Source organism: Fulmarus glacialis, unplaced genomic scaffold (genome assembly GCF_000690835.1).
Source record: "Fulmarus glacialis isolate BGI_N327 unplaced genomic scaffold, ASM69083v1 scaffold45531, whole genome shotgun sequence".
NCBI classification, from domain to species: domain Eukaryota; kingdom Metazoa; phylum Chordata; class Aves; order Procellariiformes; family Procellariidae; genus Fulmarus; species Fulmarus glacialis.
The window spans coordinates 393-11,557 of NW_009192992.1; the positions used below are offsets into that span (position 1 = coordinate 393).

Below are 11,165 nucleotides of genomic sequence, written 5' to 3' on the forward strand. Positions count from 1 at the left end.
CCCCTGGCGGAAGTCAGCCGGCGGCAGCCAGCAGGTCTTGAGGCTGCAGGAGCCCGACACACCGTGGCACTTGCAGGCCACGTCCGCCAGCTTGTACACGGCCTGCGGGAAAAGGAGTGCAATCAGGCTAAGCTGCATTTATTCCTGCGGCACTGGCAGCTGGCTTAATCATCATTAATTCATCACGTTCTTATAACTGCTTTGATTATCCCCCAATTTCTGTTGTTTTGCCCTTCAGAAGAGACAGAAGTCTCCTCTTCCTCCTGTTGCAACTGCTGCGTTCCTGTTCCCTAAATATTTCTATTTCTGGTCACATTGTCCCCAAACATGACTTCCCCATCCCACCGTCTTTTCCCCTGGCAGATTTCTGACTTGACAGCAGGGTCAAGAGCAGGAAAGAAGAAGAGAAAGAGTCCTCTCTGCGTGGACTCTGGAAATTCCCCCAGTCTCACGGACCACCGTGGTATTGCATGTTTTTCCCTTCAGAGCTGCAAAAAGGGAACACCTGCGAACCTGCCCATTTCCTACCACCTCCACCAGGAACCGATGCTATCACTGTAGGGATACATCTGCATCCTTTTGAAATAAATCCACGGACCCACACCCTTTCCCTCCGTCTCTGCTGAGAGGAGCTCGTTCAGGGGCAGCGTCCAGAGGATGCGTCGTTTTCCAGAGAGGAGCAAGCAGGGGTGGCAGTGGTGGTGAGAAAGATGAACACCTCTACCCTGGAGCAGAGCAGCTCACCTCTGCTCGAGGTGTTAACCAGGCGCCCTCCTTGAAGAGCAGGGCTGAGTTGCAAGCCCTAACTGAAAACCTGCGCCATCTTGTGTCCAGACATTTCCCCGCACCAACAGGACTGCCGCCACGCAGAACGGCCTACGTTTTAAACAGCAAACGCAAGCTTTTGGTGCTGTCTTTCCCGAGGTACTTTCAGCTACGTTTTCAGGAGCCTGCGGGGGCTGTAGATGCATCATACCCCTGAAAATCCGGCATCAAAATTAGCAAATAGTCTTGAAAATTCAGGCCAGTGAGTGTTAAACCCTCAGCAGAACAACTATGGGGTGTAAAGGAAAACGGTGGTTACTCTCCTCCTCCCACTAGCTGGGAGGAGAGAGAAATACTGAAAAATATTCTAGAATAACAAAGCTCAAAACCTAGGAAAATAAACTGAAATGCAGGTTGTGTTTGTTCTTTCCGTTAATTTCAGAGACAGGTACAAAACTGCAAATTATGTGAGATCCTGCCAGCACTCAGAGGCACTGACAGAGTTTGCAAAGCAAAGAGCTGGCATCCCCACGCCATCAGAGCTACGCCGTGTTACAGCAGCTTACCCCCCCGGCCCTTGCTCTTCACACTCTCACCATCAGGCTCACATCTGCTGTCCCATGACCATCCTGCACACTGCGCATTCGCAGGGCAGTGCCTCTGCCAGATCCCACGTGCCAAGCAGAGCTGTTTGGCATCAGCTGCAAAATTACCACCATCTGTATCTGATGGGGGAGATCAAGGAACCTGAGAAAAAACTAGGATGTTCTGAAGGAGACGGCGGTACGTCTTCTAGCCAGGTTTTCTGCTGAAGAAAGCAGCCAAGCACTGAGGTTTCTTCTCTGCCTCACTCACCAACACAGAAGAAAGCTTCCCAGCTCTCTGCATTCGCTTGCTAAGGAGTAGGTGATTAAGGCAATGGAGTGTAGGGCGAGCAAAACCTTCTGCCTACGACTACATTCTGGACCAGCAGTGAGAGGTCGGAGTTCTACAACAACTGGTTGCCCCTAGTCTAACTAACATCCAGTGCTTTTGACAGCTAGCGAAGATTCAATTTGGCTTAATGGCTAAATCACATGGAGGCCAATCCAGCTCCCAAGAAAGTCAATGGAGTGAGTCCTTAAAACAGAGAAGCTTTAGTTCGGCTCCTCGGAGCTCAATTTACTGAGGCAATCCCTCATGGCGCAATGTGACAGGCTGGGAGTTAACCACTTGTCTTGCATTGAACTATAACTGCAGACGACCAACCACACCGTTACTTAAGGATTCAAGACAGAGCTACAGCAGAATTTCGCGAGCCCCAGACACTTACTATATCCTCACTGCATTGCCAGCCTGCTTGTTATAAGCTTGTGTTAGCACTTTTTGGTTATGGTTCTGTCAAATCCCAGGCCACTCGTGCCTCCCTTGCCCTTGCATGTGTTTTTATAAAGTATTATGATTCTTCCTAATCCTGGGCTTTGTTCCTTTAGAAAAACACTGCAACTCGATCCCCCTCAGTTAATGTCATGGGACTGAGTTCACTCCGACTTGGCTTTAAGCAACTGATGCTCAAAACATCTGGCCCATGTGGATAGTAGCTGTGCTGGGGAACGCGAACGCTACCAGTTATCACAGGTAAGCATGGTGCCACTCAGCCCCCCACAGCTCCCACTGTCAACATCCCATGGAGGTAACCATAGCTTCAGCCACTAAATGGCTCTCCCACTCTCCCCCTTTGCTGCCCGGATGGGGAGAAAGCAGAGGAAACTGGAGAATTCCTCTCTGACCAGGCTCAGGTCAAAGTAAAGAATAACAGACCCCACATGCAGTTCTGAGGGCAGGATCTGATCGATGGCCGTGGCACTTAAACAGGTTGAAAACGCCTCTAATGGAAAGGCCTAAAGCCCCTTCCCATAAGCCCAAGTTCTCGTCCAATTCTTTTCTTGCAAGAATGGGAACGGGAAGAGAATTAATGGGGAATTCCTATGTGGTCAATTAGCCAGACCCCCTTCCAGGCTCTTCTGGCAGTGGCTCGAGTGACTGATGACTGAGGCTTGCCATATGCCGACTGGGTAAACAGCGCAGAAGGACTGACTGCCACAGTACGCCAGACAGGGTGACAGATAAGGAATGGAGGGAAGTAAGAGAGGGTAATGGAGACCAATTGGAAGAAAAAGACAGATGGAAGGAAAGGACATACTGAGATAACAGCCAAAGACAAACAAACAAGGGCAATAAAGCCAGGAGCCACCACCACAAGGACTCCGACGTGGAGTGAAGGGGTGATGGGGTCAGGACTGCCTGAAAAATAAAAGACCTCTGGTCCCCTCCTGTCTCAGCTCCTTCTGAGAACCATGGAGAGCAGGGAGACGATCTTCTCTCCTGCCCCCAGCGCTCCTCAGGGTTCAAGGAGAACTTTCTCACCCACAGGAAACTGAGTGAGGGGACATGCCAAAAGTCTGCCTAGAAATCAGAAGACATCAATTGAAACACTGGCTGGGAAAGAGGGCAAGGCTGTATGTGGGATGGCACCTGGTGGCCACTTAGCAATGCTCACTGCCGTGTCTCCTTTCTTTCAGCACCAACTTTCGGCAGTATGGAGTTACACGTGCACCCTCCTACTTCCAAAACCAGAATCTCAGCAGTGAAAAGTTAACATTTAGGAACGCGGGACTAGACGGGACCTCCTCGGTTATTAAGTATGATCTCTTGCTATTGTAGGCACCACTTCAAATCATATTTTCCTTAAATGTATAGAGTGCCCTTTTAAAAGCAATTAGGTTTTCAGCCACCATTATTCTGATCACTATTCCAATGATAAAGTATCTTTTTCTGATTTCCAGCCTAAATGTATTCACTTTATGCCCATTTGCTATTGTGCCAAATTGGCCTTTTGCTTAAAAAGTACTTTTCCTCCCCTATTATTTCTCCCACTAACACAGACATCAGTCATATCCTCTCTCAACTTTCACTTTGCTAGGCTAAATATGGCAAGCTATTCTAGCCCCCTTTCTTAAGAAAAGATTCCTATTCCTTGGGTCAACCATAACAAGCCTTTTCTAGTCTGAGGTCATTTTGCTTGGGAATTTGAGAACATACAATATTTTGGGGCCTCTCGAGAGCTTAATACAATGGCATTAGTATTCCCTCATGTTTTATGAAAAGACTTTCCTTAGTACATTATAGGATATTTACCACCTTCCGAGCCACATTACATCTGCAGTCATCTGCAGCCGACTGCTGCGCCCTATTCTTTTCTACTTGTTTCCTAATGACTAAAATGTTTTTCATACAAGACCTCAAATGATGGTCTTAACGTGATTGGATGTCATTAGCTGCTGTACAAAATTTGGATTCTCCTCTGTATTCATAATACCTGCCATCATCAGCAAATTTCATCAGCCCATTCCTAATTCTTGTGTTGAGGATGAGAAAAAAAAATACTAAGTGTTAGTCTTGAGGCAAGTCCTTGAAGAAGTCTGCTAATTAAGCTCTGTCAAGATCAAGATAACGTCCTTTCACGCAACTTAGACATCTTTCCTTGAACCAGTTTCTTGTCCACCTTGTAGCTGCTGCATTTTTCCTTATCTTTCCCAATTTAACCGAGCGTTTCCCATGTGGGAAATACATTAAATGTCTCACAGAAGTTCAGATAAATGAGACCTATCAGATCTATTTTGCTTTTTAGGAAATCAGTGATGTTCTGAATGATTGTGTGATCAATCTTTGAGAAATTCTTCTCAAATTATTTCCCATTTTGCCTCTACCTCTGAGATATCCTTTCCCCCAGGTCCTCCTGTAAACGCTGCCAAGGTCACACTGCCTGTGCTGCCAGATGCCAGCTCTTTCAGAGTACCAGGAAAGAAAGTGGGCTCTCCCTGTGACTTGAGAGCTTCACGCTACCTGAGTTTTGCTTCCACCTTGGTTGTGGTAATTTCCATTTCCAGCATTTCTCCTTTACTCCCATGCTAATGTATTTCTAAGAGCCAACAGGAAAGGCTGCCCTGTACTGGCCAAATACCACCCTGACCAGATAACCCTAGAACCCGTAGCAATGCCATCTCAGAGCCACCCCAGGTCTCATCTCCATCCCGATCTTTTCATATTCATCTCCTTTCCCGATCCCAGCATCTCCATTCCTCACTACCCCCAAATCCTCATCCACTCAATCCACTCCAAAGCCCCACTCTCATTTACTTCAGAGCCCTCCGTTCTTCCAACGCTTTGCTGCCACTTGACTCCCATCTGAATCATTTGACCTGATTTCAAACTCCCCTCCATCAGCAGCCCCCTGCACCATCCCACCCATCTCAGGTCCGCTGGCCCCGAACTTCAGTACTTGCTGCTCAGCTCCTCTTCCTCTACCTGTCTGAACATGACCGCTGCATCCTCATGCCTTCCTCGCTCCCACCGGGTGCCAGCACCTTGCCTGCCCCTAGGGCACCCTGCCTGGCTTCCCCCAAAAAGCACAGTCCCAGGGGGATTTAAAAATCTACACTACAAGCACTTATTCCCCTAGGCAGAAGTGTTGAGGACAGAAAAAGACATCTCCATTGTGCAGCAGACATACGGTACCCCTCCCCATGAGCAATGTCCCCCATTCCAACTTGAAGCCCCAGGTAAAGCACTTGCTTACTTTGGGGACCAAAACTACTCTGTCTTGAGACTCAGCCCCATCCTCATTGACTAGCAGTCTCCTTTCTTCCAATCTCCTCCAATTTGCAAAGTTTAAAAAACTTTCACTGTTTATTTTACTACCCTTTGCAAGGTCTGACTCAGCGTGATTTTTCACTGTTCTCACTTATCTTTACACTTCTTGACCTCTAAGACAGAGCTTTTCGTTATTTATTTGCTATCAGTTCTTTTTTTCCATCCTTAGTAGGCTCTCGGTCTATTCCTAACAGTTTCTCTGTGGTAGTTATTCATTCAGTGAGGTCTGGACATTCTTCCTACAAGCTTTTTCCTCTTGCTTGGCATGCAGAATCGTAATGGCTTTAGCATCTTTGACTTGAAAAAGTTCCAGACCTCCTCCACATCGAGTTCCTCGGCTGAGTTTACTAGCCGGCTCCCTTAGTTTATCAGAGTTTGTTCTTTGGAATCCACAAGCTTAATTACACACTGGTTTATACTTCCATTTAGTTTAATCTGAAATGACTTGTGTTCATTTAGACTAAGGTTATTTTCTGTGGCCATCTGTTCTACAGAGTCTACAAAAACCAAGCTTGAAATAACATTGTCTTTTGCTGGCCCCTTTGGAAAGCTTTTGTCCAGGTCCTGTGTTAACTGGAGACACAGAGATCACCTTGAGAGCTTGTCTATGGAGTCCAAAGAAGCATGGGCACGGTAGCATTCCAAGCACAATTTAAACAACTTTCTGCACTGTAGTAAAGGCAGGACATAACTGGTTTTAGCTCTGTCCTTAAAGGACAAAGCTTTCTTCTACCTAAAACTGTACCATCATCTGAAATCACAGCTCAGTGAGATTCTTGCCCATATAATGAGAATAACATGACAAGGTAGTGTTTTACCCATGCTGTGAAGCAAGTATCTTCTGACTTGATCTTCTAATACAGATGTTACTACAGTTCAACTGGCGTCTCGAACTATTGGCCATATTCTCTCTCTGGATCCCTCAAGGCAATAGGACTGGCTGTTAAAAAGGCTCACAACATATTCACTCCCTATTTTAGGCAGGGTATTTATTTGTAGTAATCCAAGTTCATGACTCCAGACATGCAAGATGTTCAAAGCAAGTAATGCAGAGAAGAATGTTGCTTTCAGGCTACTGCTCCGTGGAGGAATGCCCCCCCATTTCTAAGCAAATGCAGACCCTCTGCTCTTCCTAGCCAAAAAAAACCCAACCCCAAACCAAAACCCACTGAGTTCTACAGCTTTCAAGTCCACAGTTTTCCACCTACTGCAGATTTATCCTAATTTGATTTTGCAAAAGCAGCATGGAGTATTTGCAGTGCTTCAACCTGACACATTGATTTCACAATCAAAAAAACACAGAGCAAATCTTCTTCGGTGGCAAAATGAAGCCGAAATTACAGAAGACACAGACATACATAGGAAAGGGAAAGATAATTCAATAACAATTATAATTAAGAAAAGGCAGAAAATTGATAAGGAAACTAAGGATATTAGTTAAGAATGTGCAAAAGAGCAAGGCTAAGTACACTTAATAGGATTTTTAATACGCATTAGAAATAAAATTAACCTTAGAAAAGCTCACTACTAGGGAAGAATGATAAAAATTTTAAACACCTTGTGGAAAAGGCACAAATGTTCAAGTAAGTATTCCTGTTCTACATTTGGGAAGAGGCAGGATTACACAGTTGTACCGCATATGAAAGATGCTACACCTTCCAGGCTATTAATCACAGACAGAGGAATCGTGTAAAAAGCAAATGTGCATACACTGAACGCATACAAAGGGGGCAACTTCACCTACGTTTACAGCATCAGTGAGACCAATACCAGAACCCAGCATGTCATTTTGGTATCCAGTTTCTTAAGGGAGACGGGAAAACTGGAAAGGGTACACTAAAGTGATGTGACAATGATTTGATGGCTGATGAGAACATCTAAAAGTGAAAGAGTCTTCAGTGCTCAACCTAGTTTGTTAAGAAAGAGTGGTGAATAAATTACAGTAGATAAATACTTCTATGCAGAGGAAATTATGATTACGAAGAGCCTTTTGGATCTAGCTGTAAAAGTCAGAAAAAGAACTGATTGGAAGCTGACGCCAGATAAATTCAAATGATAGTGAGGTACAGTGTTGAAACAGGGTGATTAATGATGGTAGCATTCTACAAAGGCAAGTGATGGATTCTCCATCCCTAGGGGTCTCCAGGTCAAAACTGTGTACCTTCTCAGAAAATGTCTGGCTGTTACCGAGATGCAAATTATTTATTTTGCCCGATACCAAGTTAACTGAGCAAGGCATAAGTTTTAGAGATAGCCAGGTAGCCTGATTCGATGTTTGCTTCTGGCCTTATAGTCCCAAAAATCTGAATGATGGCAGTAGAACTCCACATTTCAACAGATTCTTCTTTTCACTACCAGCCTGTCACTTTGGCAGTTCTGGGAAGCCAGTTTCTGAGATGTAAACCTTGAAAGTTTATGACAGCACGTAGTTTATTTGGCAAGGCCTTACACGTCTGCACACGTGCGCCATACAGTATCTCAACAGACCCAAAAACTCAACTGGCTTTAGCTGGCAACAGAAGCCTGCCATTAAAACTGGAATATAATATTGTCAATATTGTCTGTAATATTCATAAAAATGCAAAAAATGTGACCATACACCGATACTGGCGCATCACTGGACTATCCCTCATCAAACCTCCAAGTAATTTGGTTTCTAGCTATCTCAAGGCTTCTGAATCTGCCTCTGAGAAAGAGGAAAGGGCCACCATTCGTCTTACCCTGCGACCAGCCTCGTTGTTCTGCAAGTTCATCAGCATGCGAGCCTGCTCCTCTGAACCTCTCACGTAGTTCTTCTCCCTCTCCTTGGCATCCACAAACTCCTTGGCAAAACGATATCCATACTCCACGTTATCCCCACAGCCACCCCACAGCCAGTCTCGGGGCAAGTCCTTGGGCCGGGCGGTGCGGCTGCAGCCGCAGCTGGAGAGCTCTCCTTCACGGCAAGCCCGGCTGATCGCGTTCACCACCCCAGCAGCACTGACGGCGTAGGTGAAAGCAGTCTCTCGGCTCCCTGTGAGAGAGATGTGAACAGAAAATTAACAGAGACAGATAACATTTAACAAACGCAACGCACAGCAAGGAGAAGCAAATGGGCTCCGGACAGTAGAGGACATGGCGCGCTCTGAGAAGGTGCACAGAATTAACTGGAACAAAGGAATGGGATGGTCAAGCACAAGGGCACTGCCCCGTTCTGGTAGAGGGGGAACTGTCATAACACATGCTGGCATCTCATTTTTGTTTTCATTTCACAATAACAGCTCCAGTCAATTGACTGTCCAGAGCTGGCAGTTTCTGTTTAACCAGGATCAAACTCAAATCTGATTTTCTGACACACACCAGGGAAGGGGCTGAGATTCCTGCTAAAGAGCATGTTCTTCATGAATTTGTACGCGCTGCTCCTCGAGGCTTATTATTTTTATTATACTTATGTCTGACCATTTAAGAGCCCTGGAAACTCCAGGCCTTGCCCAAAAGAAACAGCAACACCATAGGCAGGGAGTGCTCAGCCTCCTTCCTCTCAGATTAACCCTTCAGTATCGTCTCATTTTAACCCAGAGGAAACCCTCAAGCAGCAAGAGGGTTATTCACTTGCTGAAAATACAGCTGCTGCCTCAGCCACTGAATTTGCCAGTAATCATTGAGAACAACTGAAGTTGGGTCTGCGCAGAAGGAGTGTTCTGGTTAAGCCAGATATCGCTCTGGAACGGTTTTCATTTAATTGGGACAAGCACTCTTTATGGGCTCCTCAGTTCATCGACCTCATTTTGGTTTACATAAGGTCAGCTGAGAATTGTTTTGAGACAAACTGAAGGAAACCCATTTTTACACTAAAGCATCAAGGCAGAGGCTCTCCCAGCGGCTACAGAACTGCAGTGCTGGAACAAGTAAAACTTTCCCATGTAGACAATAATAAATGAAAAGACTTTCCATTAGCAGGTTTACTAGAGACTGCCCTGCTTGGAGTGTATGCTCTATACAGTTTAGAGTCTGAGCCAAGCAGCTGGATCGGGTCTCCAGCTATGTATTCCTGGCAGTGATTCAGCTCCAATTTGACCGGGGCACCAACGCAGCCAGAACACTGCATGAGGCCAGGCGTGTTGCACCAGCGAGTGCTGTGGGTCTGAAGGGGGGAGCAGAGGGGGATGAAGAGGAGAAGGAGGCAATCCACACCTACACTGTCACTACACAGTGTAATAAATAGCTAAACCAACACCTTCAGAGTCATTGTGTGCAGTCACCAAACTTTCAGGTGATAACAACTGCCACAGCTTCATTGGAATAAGCAACCTGATTGTGAAGAGCTACTTACACCAAACCCCAGCAAGAGGCGACCCTCTAATGCTCTCAAGCAAATTTGAATGACTTCAGAGGGCAGATCCTCCAAGAACAGTTTGTCACCAGCCCACGAGGCTCTCAGTGCCAGCTCTCTCAGTGGGACTGAGCTGATGCTTTTGGTATGCTCTTGTTCCAATTTGCATGTGCTGACAATCTGTAATTAACAGCAGCTTATCACCATCTTAGTGGTAATGACCCAAAACAAAGGCAAGGCTGTGAACAGCATCCACCTTGCAGAAAAACTTGTGTTGCCCCCCCCCAAATGAGACTTGTACACTAAGGGCTTCTGCTCTGGAGTACAGCACAAGGCTGATAAAATGCTGCGGGACACGTAATATAGAAGGGAGGGCCTTATTAGCAGGTCATAAGGAGAGGACTATGCCCCCCAAACCTCCCTGGTCCAAGAGGTAAAGAGGAGTGCCTCCTAGTTAAGGTAATGCAGCTGAGACAAGCCCACAAGGGACTTATGGTCATTTTTCAGCAACCAAAATCAAACTTTTACTCATCTAGTGTGTTTTACATGTTATGGGTATTTTAAGGTAACCCATGTGTTACCAACTGTCCAATGCACAGTTTTGCCTCTACCACTCTGTGCCTGTATGGTGAGAGCCCTGCGGACACACCAATGGTCCTATTAAGTAGAGCACTCCCTGCATCTATAGAGATTAAAAAACGCACAAGGAAAGGGCCTCCCAGTGTTACAGCTTGTGCAACAGAGCCTGCATGGCTCCAGGTGCTTAGCATCCTTACAGCTCGATTGAGATCCCTGTACTGAAAGCACAGACCGGATTTGCACTTTTACTGTCCATGTTTTAACCACCTCCAAGTTTCAAGTGTAGCAGCATGACAACAACATGTACAGCCCCTGGATCTGCACGAGCAGTTTAGGCTGCTGAGGATGGTGGTGGGACAGGCTGAAGCAAGTCACAGTGGGTTTTGTTTTCCCCTTGTTGCCCACGAAGCAGAACAAACGACGGTGCTCCCTAGATGTAGGTTTAGAAGGCTGCGGCTTGGTTTGGGAGGCGGGATCAGATGTGTGCGTGAAACCCTGCGCTAATACAAAGCAAATTTGTAGCTGGCAATTGTGGGCTTATACATCCTAGTTTTCTCTGCTCTCCTACCACACCTTCCAGCCTTGGAAAGGTATTTGGGTTTTCGCTCATCATCTCAAAATTCACTCCGGTTCCACACCACTGTGCCATCATCTCAACGGACCGAGGCGTTATTCCCCAAATACAAACGTGAACCGAGACTACAGAGACGGCCAGGCAGTAACCCCCCTTCTGCCCCCTCGCACGCCTCTGCCGAGCTCTCCCGTGCACCGGCCCGGCTCGGGGGACAATGCCCGGGGCCGCGGGCCCCGGGAGGCT

The 11,165-nt window shown here is 46.5% G+C and overlaps 1 protein-coding gene across 1 annotated transcript in view; it reads right to left on the reverse strand.

The window, feature by feature from the left end:
* LOC104083708 (protein Wnt-5b) overlaps positions 1–8,470 on the reverse strand; it is a gene marked incomplete at its 5' end in the record, with an annotated part of 8,856 nt that extends 386 nt beyond the window's left edge. Inside the window, 2 exons of the mRNA XM_009587289.1 lie at positions 1–102; positions 8,178–8,470. The exon at positions 1–102 is cut by the window's left edge and continues 386 nt beyond it. Coding sequence (XP_009585584.1) covers positions 1–102; positions 8,178–8,470 — 395 coding nt within the window. The remainder of the gene's footprint in view (positions 103–8,177) is intronic.
* Between the last annotated feature and the right edge of the window lie 2,695 nt (positions 8,471–11,165).